At 42.6% G+C, this 14,434-nt stretch overlaps 1 protein-coding gene across 2 annotated transcripts in view; it reads left to right on the top strand.

Moving 5' to 3' along the window:
* PRKCA (protein kinase C alpha) overlaps positions 1–14,434 on the top strand; it is a 144,915-nt gene that overhangs the window by 115,395 nt on the left and 15,086 nt on the right. For both annotated transcript variants that reach the window (XM_066200338.1, XM_066200339.1), the window contains 5 exons: positions 3,750–3,893; positions 5,090–5,263; positions 6,328–6,419; positions 8,050–8,112; positions 8,747–8,885. In XM_066200338.1, coding sequence (XP_066056435.1) covers positions 3,750–3,893; positions 5,090–5,263; positions 6,328–6,419; positions 8,050–8,112; positions 8,747–8,885 — 612 coding nt within the window. The remainder of the gene's footprint in view (positions 1–3,749; positions 3,894–5,089; positions 5,264–6,327; positions 6,420–8,049; positions 8,113–8,746; positions 8,886–14,434) is intronic.

Here is a 14,434-nt window from a genome sequence, read left to right as displayed (position 1 = left end):
AAGTTCAGATTTCTTGTTTTGTCCTATTCGATTTTCTTCACAGGGAAAAATCAGAAAGTTTTGAAAAGAATCATCGAGAATTAGTGCAATTGCCATAAAGAATAAAGAATTACTATTCCCTAAATCGCTTCTGTTTCTTCTTTGCATCACACTTCTCATTAGGTTTTGAATAACCTTTTTCTTACTTAATTAAAAGTGCAATTGTTACTCTTAGATTAAAAAGAAATCCAAAGCATTTTTACTGCGAATCCTGAGATATCTTTTCCAAAAAGCACCTACCAAATTCCCTGAGTCTCTCCAGTGTAGCACACTGTAATTTCTTAACACTCCATGGAGAAGTGAGTTTGGGCTGAATATATAAGATATGTCTCACCTGTGGTTTCAGGGTAAAAGAACTGGCCGAGATAAGGTGCGTCCAAAGCAGAGGAAGTAAGATGATGTGCATGTCTTGTTTTCTTTTTAGATTAACTTTCCCGCTACCAGTGCAGACTAATTTATCTTTAACATTCTGTTTTCCTGGTTGGTTTGCTGCAAGCTGGCTTCATTGTAACAATACCGTGGTTTTAGCCAAGATAATAAGCCAAGGAGTTGGAATGTGGATAGAAAATTAATCTGGGGCCTGAAATGCTGTCTACAACTTCAGCAAGTTTTAATATCCATAAAATAAAGGAGGGTTCAAATAGGATTCTGCAATTTTCAATTTTAGTCATGGCAGGAAAGGCAAAATATCAATCCTTTCCAATAAGCTTTTGGGAATAATTTGAGTTTACGTCCCTTCTGTAGCTGCAAAATTGGTTTTGCTCTGGCAGTCTGGAAGAGGATATTGGCTGCATGGCATTTTCTGTCTGCTGCAGCCAAGGTATTTCAGATATAAAACTCATGACAGAGCTCAGTGAAATGTCTTGAAATTCCCACTCTATTTCCACTGGGACCTTAAGCCAAAAAGCGGTAACGGGAATTCACATGCCAAATGTGAAAAAGGGTTTTTTTGCATGCTTCTGAATGGATGGTGGCCGGCCAAGGTGATGGGAAATAAGGACCTTTGATACGGTTGTGATATTTTCATGAGTTCCTGCCACTTTGGGGCTATGTGCTTCCTTTGAGTCAGTCTGGCTGTTCCCCAGCATTCCCTGGCTGTCCTGTCCCTGGTTTTTCCAGCTGGTTTGCAGCAGGGTTCTCTCTTTACCCCTCCCATGGCAGCTGAGCCAGGGGGTGACCAGGACTGTCACCTTCCCACGGGCACAGGTCACTCCCAGCTCAGCACGTCAATGAACTCCTGCCCTGTTCACCTCCTGCCTGGGTCAGGCAGCTCAGAGCCCACCTGAGCACACAGGAGGAACCCCGTGTTCTCCTCAAAAATCTGCCGTCTGCAAAAAGAGATTCTCAAACTGAGAGTGACATCTAATTTTAAAAAAGCTGAAAAACGGGAGCGAGAGGAGCATGTCTGTTGCTCTTTGAATCTCGGTGCTCAGAGGATGCAGAGAGGCCTTGGCGGGGTTCTCAGGTATTATTTTAAGATCCTGCCTTCAGATCCTGACAATTCCAGCCCGTGTTGACTCTGAGTGGGTGCAGTGCCTCCAGCTCTGGAGCCAGCAGTAGACACGGGAGCCTGCTGGTGAACCTGCCATGCTTTTTTATGGAAAAAGTGCTGGAAACCCCAGAGCCTGGGATTGCAACGCTGCAGAGAGCACTCCGCACCTGGTTGGCAGGTTTGTACCAGGAAAAAAAAAAAAACAACTGAAAAAAAACCCAAATGGCCTTGGAACAAAATTTGATTTTTTGTTTCGAGTTGTGCATTTTTCCAACAAGCTGCCAACAACCTGCCCAGTGGGTTTAAAGTGTAAGAAATATAAAGCTGGTGCTTTTCATTCAAGGCCTGATTTGGATCTCCATTACTCAGTGAAAAGGAGGATATTGAAATTGCTTTGTGCATCAGAAAAGCAAGATGTTTATCTGAGATCCCGTTTGTGGGAGCATCACAAAAGGCATGGCCGGCAATGCTGCTCCCTTGAGCCACGTCTTTATCTTGTACAAATAATGGAGATTGGGATTTAGGGGTTTTTTCCCTTGTTTTGGTCATGGCTCAATGCTGTGTGGCCTCGAAAGGAGCTTTGTGCTGCCAAAGAGGTCCAGCACAGATTTGTCCCAGCAGCCAGATCCGCCCTGGGAACATCCCTTGCAGACTCAGAGATTTAAGCTGACATCCAGGACTGGCTCTCCCTAAATGTTTGCACAGCACTTGATCCTGATCAGCATCTCCAAGTGCTGCTTTCATGCAAACAAGTCATAACATTGCTGTGGAAGAAATTCCCCATTCTAAGCTGTATTACAAGTTTTTTAATAAAGAGATCTAAACTTGCAAAATTCATATCCCTGTGGCAGGGCAGAAGATTTTCTGCACTTGTAAAGTTGCAGGAAGAGTCATCCAAGCTGAATGTGGTTTTCAAGTGTCAGGATGTTATTTTGTCAGATTATCTGACGTTACTGCAAGAGTAGATGGGGTCTGTGAATTGAGTGCCTCTCAGTTTTATGGTTTTTAAACTCCTCTGGGGAGGGGAAAGTTTGTAACTCCCAGTTTCCAGTGCCAAAGGTGTATGCCAGGCACGGCTTTTAAAGGGAGGTATTGTGTGATTTGAATAAACCTCCATTTCCATAATTTTCTTTATCGGTAAAAGAGGGATCATACGCAAATATTGTCCTCATGTGAAGCAGAGAGAAGTTACCCTGAATTATCAAACATACATCACTGGCAAAAAGTAAATTAACCATATTAGAGGTTATTAACCAGACCAACACACCAGACAGATGGGGAAAGCACTTATACCCAAACAATTATTGAACTTTATTGGCTTTGCTTCTGCTGGTATATGGGATTATTCTGAGGGGGGAAAAAAAAAAAGGATATTATCTTGTAGCCTGCATTATCTTTTGGTGAGTCTTACTTTTTTCTCGTCTTTTAACTCTGAGATTTGAAATGCAGCTTACTTGAGCCATGCCATGGTGTCTCATGTGAAATACTGAGACTTGCAGCCTCCTGTAAACCAGAGTGTCTGGCCAAGGCAGAGCCCTCGTCTGGAATATTGCCCCCCTCCTCCCTTTTCCAGATCAACCCTTGATTGAAAATCAAAGTTGATTGTACTGCTGGTTTGAAAGTGGCCATGTTCATCTGCATTAATTCTCATGCGTTGTGGGAATTTTTAATGCGGGTTCTTTTTCTTAGTGCATGTCAAAATTCTCTTAACTCTTGCTATGCAGTGACTTGAAGAAATCCATTTTAAACAAGAACGTTTTGAGGAGGTTGTTTATATCCTAAAATACCTGATGTACATTGCAGCATGGTATTTTTGGATAGCCTCTTTTCTTTTCTTTTTTTTTTTTTTTTGGAATTTCAGAACAAAAGCACCATTTAAGCTGCTTTTGGCATGCAAGTAAATGATCATTTCTTAATTTTGTTTCTGGGCTTTGCTTCGGTTTTGCTCTTTTAACCAGATAAGTGTATCTGCTTTATCTGGTTATACATGAACACAGTTTTCCACTTTAATTCCCTCAGTAATGCCAAAAGTATTGCTGGAATGAGTCTTTGAAGGTGTGTCTGTGCATATTTTGTTCTGCTGCCTTTCACCTGGGAATGCCCCCCCAGACCTGGCCATTTCCAGTTCTAACTTGCACCCAGAGATCCCTTCTGCCAGGGGAACGGGCCCTTCTCACTTTGCTGTTTTTGTGTGTGTATGTGTGTGTGTGTTCTTCAGAAAGCCAAACTTGGGCCAGCTGGTAACAAAGTCATTACTTCAACAGAAGACAAGAACTCAAGTGTGCCATCCAACAATCTGGACAGGGTGAAGCTGACAGATTTCAACTTTCTCATGGTTCTTGGAAAAGGGAGCTTTGGGAAGGTAGGAATTCTTCAGAATTAATCCACTCACATTCCTTTTCTTCTTTTTTTTTTTTTCTTTTTTACTTTTCCTTGAGGAAGAATGGATAAACAACTCTCTAAGAAGCAAAATCCAGAGTCAAAAGGATGTGCATTTTTGAGGAAGGATTTAGTAACAGGGAGTAGGGTCATTCCCCCTATGGCCTAGCAGACTTGGGTCCTGATTGGCAGTTTTCTCGAAAAAATAAAAATAAATTTAAAAACTCAGACTGTTTGGCAAGATGGGAACTCGTTGCTGACTTTCAGATCCTCACTTCTTGGCAGTTTCAAGGAAATTATGTCTACTTTTCTGGCTTTAATACCTCACTCTGCCAGTTCTGGAAGTCACCAACATTGGTAAGGGTGAATATTGGAAAAAAAAACAGGAATAGTGTGTATATATGTTAGAAATCCAATAGGTGAGAGAACAGACTGCTATTTTTCTGCCTGTTTGAACAAAACTCAGGTGATAAAGTGCCCTTTACTGAAGAAGTCTTCTGAGACTTAACATTTTATCAGCCCTTCAGCAACGAGTCCACAATCAACCAGCGGGTTTGGGCACAGCCTGTCTGAAATGTGCAGTGATCATGATTTTGGAGTTATGATCAAATTTGTCTATACAAATTAAAGGAAAAGCCAGCTTGCCATCTCTCTAAATCTTCAGGGATCTTGATGCCTTGGGAAGGCTGACCTGAAACAGAGACTGGACAGAGCTAGAGAATAAAGTAGGTTTATTTATTCAAAGGCCTTTAGGATCCACCTTGGGCAGGACAAGAGCCTGGCCAGGGCTACACCCAAGGGGGGCCCAAAATGGTCCCCAAATGGACAAAGGGTCACCAGGTGTGACACTTGGATGAGTTTTGGTCCATTTGCACCTTGGGGTTGAATTGTCCAATGGCAGCTGCAGGTTGTGAGGTCCCATCCTTCTTGTTCCTCCCTCCAGCCAGCCTTGTTTGTGCTTTGGGGCTGAAAGTTGTCCTTGGTGTCCCTTTGGGAAAGGATTTGTTTTGTGTCCCTGCTGTGTGCAGAGCTGAGTGACACTGACTGTGAGCTCAGAGCTGCACCCCTGGGCAGCGCAGGACCTGAAACACAGGAAAGCTAAAACTTGAAGCATCAAGCTGAGTGACCTTCCCTCCCTGGCCTGGGGGATTTTCACGCTGCTCTTTCTCTTTCCTGCAGGTGATGCTGGCAGACAGGAAGGGCACAGAGGAGCTCTATGCAATCAAAATCCTGAAAAAGGACGTGGTGATCCAGGACGATGACGTGGAGTGCACCATGGTTGAAAAACGAGTCCTGGCGCTGCAGGACAAGCCCCCGTTCCTGACACAGCTCCACTCTTGTTTCCAGACAGTTGTACGTGAGCTCTGTCTTTTTTGCCACCCCGATGTTCCCCAGGCTGTGTGGTGGTGCATTTTATCACTCCAGTAATATTTATTGTCATCCAACCCATGTATGGTAGCTTCTGCACATAGAAAACGGTGAAGAAATCCCACATGAAATTACCCCTTGTATCTTCAATATAGAAAAATCATTTGAAAGATTTTGCTTCGTGCAGTCATTCGAGCAGACCAGCTTGGCAATTCCTAAAAGTAATTATGTGTGCTTTGCTAGGTCAGAGCCTCAAGCCCTGATTCCCAAAGGTTCCCAAATATTTTTAATGCTCTGAGGATAGTACTTGAAAAGTCTTAATGGCTGTTATTATATCGTGGGGTTATTAGTCATGAATCAGTGTCGGTGGATTTAACTTAGTTTTCTGTCACTTCCGGGTGACCCTGAGGGGCTTTTTTTCTTCTTTCCTTATAAATATGTGAAGTGGATATTCGCCCATCACATTGCAAAACATCTCCCAGTGACACATTTGAGGATGGACCTGACGGCCCAGTGTCACTGTGCCAGCCTCTTGGATGACGTGGAATTCTGGAATTACTGAGGCTGGGAAAGTCCTCCAAGATAACCAAGTCCAACCATCAGCCCACATTCCCCATGAAACCATGTCTTCCAGTGCCACATCCACACCATCTTCCAAAGGAAAACTTACTAGGAACAATCAGAAAAGGCCCCAAAGCAAATTGGAATTTTTCGCCATCTTTGATTTTTTTTTTCCATTTATTTTTAGAGACAGATTTTTCAGACTGAGCTATATTTGTATAATTCTTGAAACCATTGGAGACAAATAATCTGTAAAACATGGCACTAAAATTGGCAAAACTAGACAGATCTCATCAATCATTTACTCTTGAAGGTTGAACAAAACATTCTGCTTCCATTTCCTGATCTATAATTTTTTCCCAGTCCTAATAATCCTAAAAGCTTTTTAATAACGTGCTAGTGCCTTTTTTTTTTTCTTTTTGGCTGATCAATGAATATCTAATATTGTCTCTAATGTATTTATGTGCCTCTTTAATACTTTTCCCCAGGACCGGCTGTATTTTGTGATGGAGTATGTCAATGGTGGGGATCTCATGTATCACATCCAGCAAGTAGGAAAATTTAAGGAGCCACAAGCAGTGTGAGTGTTCATTTATTTAAATCATATCATCATCTTGATTTTACACTGTAGGAGGATTTGGTTTCTTCTCTTCCCAGGCTCAGGGTGAAGTCTGGGCTGGCCTTTGTTTGTTTTTAAGGCCCAAAATCTGAAGTTTGTGTTAAAAATGTTGTTTGAGCACACAGACCGAAGGTAGCTGTGCCTTTATGCAGAACTACAGCGCAAACAAAGGCAGGAGAGGCTTACTTGAAAAGTGACAAGAATTTAAGCAGGGCAGCAGGAAATTAAAGATGTTACTTCACATTCTGATGTTGCTTTTAAAATCAAATATTAAAAAAAACACAAAAAAAACCCAGTGAGTAGAACACTTCAGTCTGAATTAGTGCTGTGGACAAAGGCAGTACAAATAGACTCAGCACCATAATATACATTACAGTTTCTGCAAGATAAATTCAATGTATGGCTTGTAAGAATTTCTGTGATATATTTGTGAGGAGTTAATAAGGAATTAGGAGTTGTTTATCTACATGATTCTTTTTAGGTAATTGTACATCTGGCACATCTGTGAGCAACTGATCTGTGAGATCAGTGAGAAAATTTTCTGTAGTGAGAAAATGATCTGGAGCATATTGAAGAGTGAACAGATCCATCAGTACCATTTTAGCCATCCTTATAATACCTCATCACCACTTGGTAGCGTTCCATAAATCATCTACTAAGGAAACTCTAAAATCAAGGGTGACCAACTGCTCCAGGCATTCAGTAAAAATAATTTCTCTTTTTGATTTAAGCAATTGGGGCTTGTTTAAACGAGGGGCCTTCTGAACAGAAGTGTTTCAGATGCAGACAAACATTTTAACAACTCGCTGAGTCAAATCGAGGTGGTGTCAGATCATCCTCGACTCCCAGCTAATGCAACTTGCCAACACTTGACAAAATCTGTGCTGCTTCATGACAGCTTTTGCCTGTGCTGCATCTTCACACGTGTTCACAAACACCTCTGATCGAGTGTTGCAGAGCTCAGTTGCTTCCTCTCCCTTGTGCTGAGCCTAAAAATTAATCTCATCTTTAAATAATCCTCTCGCACGTAATTTGCACGGTTCCACAGCAACCAGCCTCAAACAGCCACCAGTGTTCTATACCTCTTAACTGCATTCAGCAATTACATTTTATATGGTAATCATTTTAATTAGCTGCGTGTAATTAATCCATTAACAGGCTGTATAAAGGAACACTATTTCTGCAAATTATTTCATGCCATGTGAATTGCAATGTACATTGAGCTGCATCCTGAATTCATCAATCTGTGATTAGAGATGAGGACCTTTGCAGCAGAGTTAGTGCAAAATTAAAAAAAAAAAAAAAAAGCTGTGCTCCAGCTGCACCATTTTTTGTGGTCCAGGGAGCCATTTTCCAAATTTTGTTTTAGACTCTGCATTATTTGATCATCAAATTCTCAAAATGTATCTGTTTAGGCTCCAGCTGAAGTGATACGTCTTTTATGTCACCTCTATATATACAATATAAATTGCATATTTCATATGCTGCTATATTATCATCCTTTACCATGATTCATTTCCAGTTTATTTTCCCAGAAGAAGATCATGAGGCAATAAGAAATATGTTAAGCTTTTTTTTTTCCCCCACACAGGTTCTATGCAGCTGAGATCTCAATTGGGTTATTCTTTCTCCATAACAGAGGGATTATTTATAGGTGAGTATGATCTGACACAAGTAATTTCTGAACTATTTTTAAAATCCCAAAATAATCCGTTTCTTTAACATTTCAGTGTATTTTTAAAACAGAAAGCCATCAGTGTGAAGCTTTTTTTGTTGTGTTGCTGCTGGTGAGCTCAGCCCTGTTTAAGCTGAGCTTTCTGACACTTGTGCTCTGCCCTGCTCAAACAAAACCTCTTGAAAATGGAAAACTTCATGTTTTGTATTTCTGTGTGATCTTTAATAACATTACACATTCAAAAGTCTCAGGTGAGGGGTCAGACACAGCCACCTCTCCATTCTCTGTCCAGCCCAGAGCAGCTGTGTCCGCCCCTGGATCCCTGGAAGTGCCCAAGGCCAGGTTGGGCAGGGCTTGGAGCAGCCTGGGACAGTGGAATGTGTCCCTGGCCATGGCAGGGGGTGGAATGGGATGGGCTTTAAGGTCACTTCCAACCCATTCCAGGATTTTAAGGTCATTCTTAGATGTCTGCCCAGCTCCCTCCAGGCTGAGCCAGCCCCACACGTGCCCCCTGAACCTCCCCCCACAAAGAGCTGCAAATATTCCTTACTCAGACTGAGCTCACCCTAGCGGATCCCAAACATTAACCTTAAACTACTGTGATTCCTCCCAGGGATCTGAAATTAGATAATGTGATGTTGGATTCAGAAGGACACATTAAAATTGCTGATTTTGGAATGTGCAAGGAGCACATGTTAGATGGAGTAACAACCAGGACCTTCTGTGGCACTCCAGACTACATTGCACCAGAGGTAAATATTGACCCTTTCAAGAACCTTTTAGTCTCTTGAGGGAAATTGTCCCTCCACATTTTATACCACTGGCTTGGGATGGCTCCAGATTCTCCATGGATGGCACCGTTTAACTTCTGCAGGTATATTGGGTATATCTGTGAATTAATGCAATGTAATCAATAAGACTTCACTTTTTAAAGAAATACCTGGTTAATTGAAAAAACAACATTTTGTGAGAAAAGATTTTGTTCATTAACAAAAAACTTTTAAAAAAAAAAAACCAAACAGGCTCACCAACTTCTGATGTTAAATTTGCAGCCTGGAAATACTATTATACTAAACTTGGCAATTTGTGAGGTTATACAAATGTTGTGGGTGTTGCTGAGCTTGTTGCTGAGATCACCAAATATTTCACTGGGAGCAAACAATGCTGCTTTATTCTGTTCCTCCATCGGTTCACGCAGCTGCCAGCACACATTCATTGAAAGGATTATTTGGCATTTTCAGGAGATCACAAACCACTGTCTGGTGTTTGGGAAGGGACTCTTGAGGTCTTGAAGCTTTTGGCTGACCTCTCTGTAAAACCACTGTGGTCTTCCCCAGGCCATGTCCTGCAAGTTCTGCACAGGTGCCAAAAGTTGCTGCTCTTCACCTCAGGAATGCTCCTGTCCTTGAAGGCCTCTTCCAAAAGCTGAGAGATCAGACCTTGGGTGGAGTTGTTGTAATAAATCCGTAATTTGCCTTGAGTTTTCCGTGACTTGGCCATACCTGTGCAGCTTTCAAGCCACTGAAAATGACGCTGAAACCTGAACCAGCTGCAGGGGGTCTAAACTGAAAATACGATCATGAGAAGCTCAGTTGTGCTTTAAGGCACTGGGATAAATATGAGCCTTGGGTTAAGACTTTGAGTCTAGATATGATTTGTGTTTCCACAGTTGAGGTCTAAAGAATTGAAAACAAGCATGTGTGGTGATTTGAACATAATTCAAATATATGAATATTGAAATCTGGTCTTTCTGCATGTTGAGCTTTCAAGAGTCTTGATTTGTTTGGCAGCAAATTTGATGCAGGAGGTTGGATCCTGATCCAAGAGACTCAGTTGTTCACTGGGTACTGAGCAAGAGGCAGCTCTGGCTGAAGCATTTCTGGCTGTAATTGAATGTTTGTTGGAATAGGGGAGATTTATACACGGACAAGTAAATTAGTGTCTCAGGTGAATTTTGTCATTGCTGTGAAATTGGAGAGAAAAATAGTTTGGTTTTTTCCCGGTTGCTAATTCCTGCTTTTCAGAGTGAGATATTGTGTATTATACACTCTTGATTTTTCACCATTTGCTGTTGCTTGCAGCAGGATATCAGAACAACCAGCGCAGTATTTCATTTTCTTCTGTCAAAACGTAAATGAAGCCAATATTACAAATTAGTGGCCTTTCTGTGGCAATTGTCTTGTGCCAGTTAATGCCAAAGAACATTTTGTCAATACCAGGATGCTTAGTGTGGGTCAATGCTGGAGCGAATTATTTTACTTTATTTGGAAATTTCATATAAAGAAATAAACCTTTTACCAAAACATCCAGTAAGTGAGAGAAAATTAGTCTGTTATCTTACAGACAGATTTGATTTTATTTTGTTTACTTGGCTGATTCTCTTTTGTCTCTGAAGACATTATTGTGACTGACAGTTTGCTAACTTGTTCTGTGGTAAACTTCAAAGGAACATTCCTGTTTCACTTGCAGGGGTGTTTCAGCCCATGTTTCCGTGGGCTAAAATGTATAAATTTCTAATAGATTTTAATGAGAATTCATTTGCACGGTCACATTCCCTGCTGGGTGGAGATAAAGGAGCTGAATCTAAATAAACTCTTGAAGGTATCTGGAGTAGAATCATGTGAGTGGGCTGCACTGAAAAATGGAGAATTAGCTCCTTTCAGCAGCATTTGGGGAAGAATGTGGTGGCTCTCGTGGGGCCTGGGGGAGCCCACGCTGCCTCTGCAGGACCTGCCCGCAGATGGATCAGAGAACACACAGCTGCAAGGACCCTGCAGGGACAGCTCCGCTGGCGTCCCCGGCCCCAGCTCTGCGTGGAAAAGCAGAGGAGTGCAGTGCTGCCTTCAGCAAAGTGAACCCCCCAATTTGGTGTGCTGCAAAATAATGTTTTCCTTTTTTACCGAGTGGGAAAGTTGCCATTTGCCATTACCTGGGTGTATAATGGGCTGGAGTTATTGTTAATTTTCCTACGCTGTGCAATTTGAGGAATGTGCAGAGGTTAAACTGCTGGGATCCCAGGTCTGACAGCTTCTCTCGGGCAGAAAGTGGTTATCTTGTACAGAGTATTTCCTGATGTGCTGAACTTAAATATTTATGGTCAGAGTGGTAAAATAGCTGTGAAATCAATTGGTACTTTGTGTTTCCTTGACCAGTCAAGAGAGACAGGAGGAGATGGATGTCAAGAGGATTAGGGGGAAGGGATTCTGCCAGCACAGAACCCCACCATCAGCATCCCTGCAGCAGCCACAGTGCTGATTTTGAATTTCAGAGGAATTTAAATTAGAAACTCCATTTCCCCTCTCTTCCGTCTCACAGCCTCAAGACGTTCAGTTCCAACCTTGAATTTGCCAGGGTTGTGGGAGGCAAAAAGGTTTGGAAAGTGCATTTGACTGTTTCTTGTGCTAGTAATATTTATTTCTTTTAATAACTGAGTTTTAACTTTTCCAGCACACATCATATATGCTCACAAAAGATTTCCTCTTGCCTCTGGGATATAATCTTTTCATCCCAACTGGCTACTAGCTACAATGATCTAAACATTCCTACAAATTGCTGATATTAATCTCTGTGTCCTGCTCTTAACTCTGCCTTCCTTGGAGGCAAAATAGAGGAAAAGAGGAAAAGCAAGTCCTTCTGCCAATTTTGCTTGATGAGAGAAATTCCTGAGCTCTTTCTGTGTGCTCAAATCCACAGAACCTGGAAAGGCAGAGCTCTTAATGCATGGCAATAAATGGGTGAAATGGGACATTTGAAATGCAAAAGGACATGAAAAAGGCAATCATTTAAATTAGTGAGGGAGAAGGATCCCATCAGCTTTCCACTGCTGCCTGGGCAGTGAGAACAAGGAATCATAGGTGGAGGAGGGTACAGGTCTTCATTTCTAGGGACAGGAGCTCCCTCACTGCTCTGGGTCTGCTCTGCACACTGTGCCGAGACAGGAGGACATGTTCACATACCCCCATTTGCTCTAAAGGATCCCAAAATTTCTACATGCAGACAGAATGGCTTTGGCAGCTGCTGCAAGGCAGGCAGGGATGGCTTTGGGTGCAGCAGCTGGGGAGGTGACGCACGATGAATTCTGGGTGATGAGGAGGGAACTACTGAAAACACGTTTAGAACTTGCTGACTTCCTACCAATGCATGTTTGACTGTACACTGAAGGCTCATCTGCTTCCTCCCACGTGTAATTCCTGCCTTGAAGTGAGCATTCTTCCCTCTGGGTTGCACTTCCCAATTAATGCTGTGAGCAGCTCCAGCACGAGGAGTTAACGTGGCAAACAAACGCCTGCTCTGGGTTTTCCTGGTGCCGCAGCCTCACCAGGACCCAGCTGCTGATTCAAACTGGGTGCATTTAGATGGGATTAAAGGAAGAAAACTCCTCGTGTACAGCAGCGGTGGCAGCAGCACCTTTTCCTCCATGGAGATAATTGAATGAAAAAGGTGTTGTCATTGCATTTGCAGTGGGATTTTCCAGCCTTGGTGGCTGTGTTCATGTCTCAATTCCCACCCTTCCATCACAGACTGGCTGAGGTGAGGGAGGTGTGTGCTAGCTCAGAGGGGCACTGCTCTGTTCATCAGATGTGGCATCAAACAGCAGAAAAACTGTAGTGATTCGGACCATCCATTGGAGCTTTTTCCATGGTAATTCTGCCTCTCCTAATGATTCCGTTCGATATTCTCTCCCAAAGGCAGATTTCCTAGGGGAGGTTGCATTTCCTCATGGGAATGCTGTTTAGAGAAGAGCCCAGCCTTGGCTCACCTCTTGCTGGATAAAAATCAGCATCATTGAGTCCATGCTCTGGTACAGCTTTCACTGTAGGACATGGCACTGCAGCATTTAAGTGATTCCCTCCTCTCAGTAATCCCATCAAACTCCTTCACAACAGGGACAGAAGTGGATTCGTGGGCTCCTGGACAGACCTGGCTGCCAGGTACAGAACCTTGGCAGTGTGGCAGCGTTTTCTTTCTCACTGCTGTGGATCCATCCTTTTCTCATTTGCTAATTGAAAGAAACTGTTCCTCCCAAAAACCACATACCGGGACTGCACTTGTTGTACAAAATGTTCTGCCCCTACAAAACAGTGACCTGAAAACTATCCCCCTTTTTATATAAAATATTCTTTTCCATAAGGCAGGGAGACGTTGTCAGAGAAGGACTGAGGATGAAATGTTTTGTCATTTTCTGTGTGTAAAGGCCAGTATTTTTCCTGGATGAAAGTTTGGAAGTGTTTGGTGTTTCAAAAGGCTATATTGATTCCAGCAGGGACTTACTGGTGATGGAAATGGAAGGGAGAGTAACCAAGTATGTCAAGTACTATAAGACAAAATAAATGTCCCAAATATATATTTTTAAGCCCATATTACTGCTAAGAGACAACTAATACAGACTGCCTTCTTTGTTGGGCCTTCCAGATGAGAATCTTGTCATTATCTCTGGTTTTCTAATATATTCCAAAGCCCCATTGATTCTGAAATCCTTTGGTTAGAAACATTGCAGTAATTTTGAAGTCGTGTGCTGCTGTATCTCAGGCCAGGACATATATCCACACAGAGACCATAATTTTATTTAGTAGCCAGGCAGTCCTGCTTTATTGCACTGGTGACTCACTATTTTCCTGAGCAACTATGGAACTTGGCAGTTCAACTTCTCTTTCAGACAACTAAAAAATTTAGGATGTGTGATGTGCGCTTGACTGGGCAATTTATTTCACGAAGAATAAAAACGGAGCAAACAGGAAAATGAAATGCGAGCCCCTGTGGAGCTCTGACTGCCTCAGTTCCCTGCTCACTCCAGCGGAGTAGAGACGTTGGAGTCGAAGGTTGTGATGCCGCCTTCAGTGGGGATGGGCAGGGACTGGGATGTCCTGCATCCCTTCACAGTTATTTGGGAAGAGGTCTGAGGAAGACCTGCTCCTCCAAACTCCTCCACAGCATCACCTAACGTAGCTCTTAAATAAATGAGCACTGATCTCTGAGGCCTCGATTAAAGAGGATGACGCAGGAGGGGACGTGGCTGCTGCTGGCACTTGCAGCCTTCCCTTGTGTCAGAACTCAATTTGTACTGCGCTGTGAGTCACATGTGAACCCGGAGCGTGGAAAATACTTGACATTTCCATTAGTCTGAACACCCAAACCCCCTTTCTTTTTGGCGTAGTTGGAACTTCGTATTGAGTGTCACAATCATGTGGCTTGGGAAAATTTGACTGGGATCACTGGAGTTTTGCTCTTTTCCTAAACTTTTATTCCTTTTACAGCAGAACGGAAAATATAAATATTGAAAATAAAGGTCTAATCACTGATA

Source organism: Chamaea fasciata, unplaced genomic scaffold (assembly GCF_029207755.1).
Source record: "Chamaea fasciata isolate MVZ Bird 193981 ecotype frontalis unplaced genomic scaffold, bChaFas1.0.hap1 SCAF_19, whole genome shotgun sequence".
Taxonomy (NCBI): Eukaryota; Metazoa; Chordata; class Aves; order Passeriformes; family Sylviidae; genus Chamaea; species Chamaea fasciata.
The sequence above is the reverse complement of the archived record's forward strand: the minus strand, read 5'-3'. Positions and strand labels throughout refer to the sequence as shown.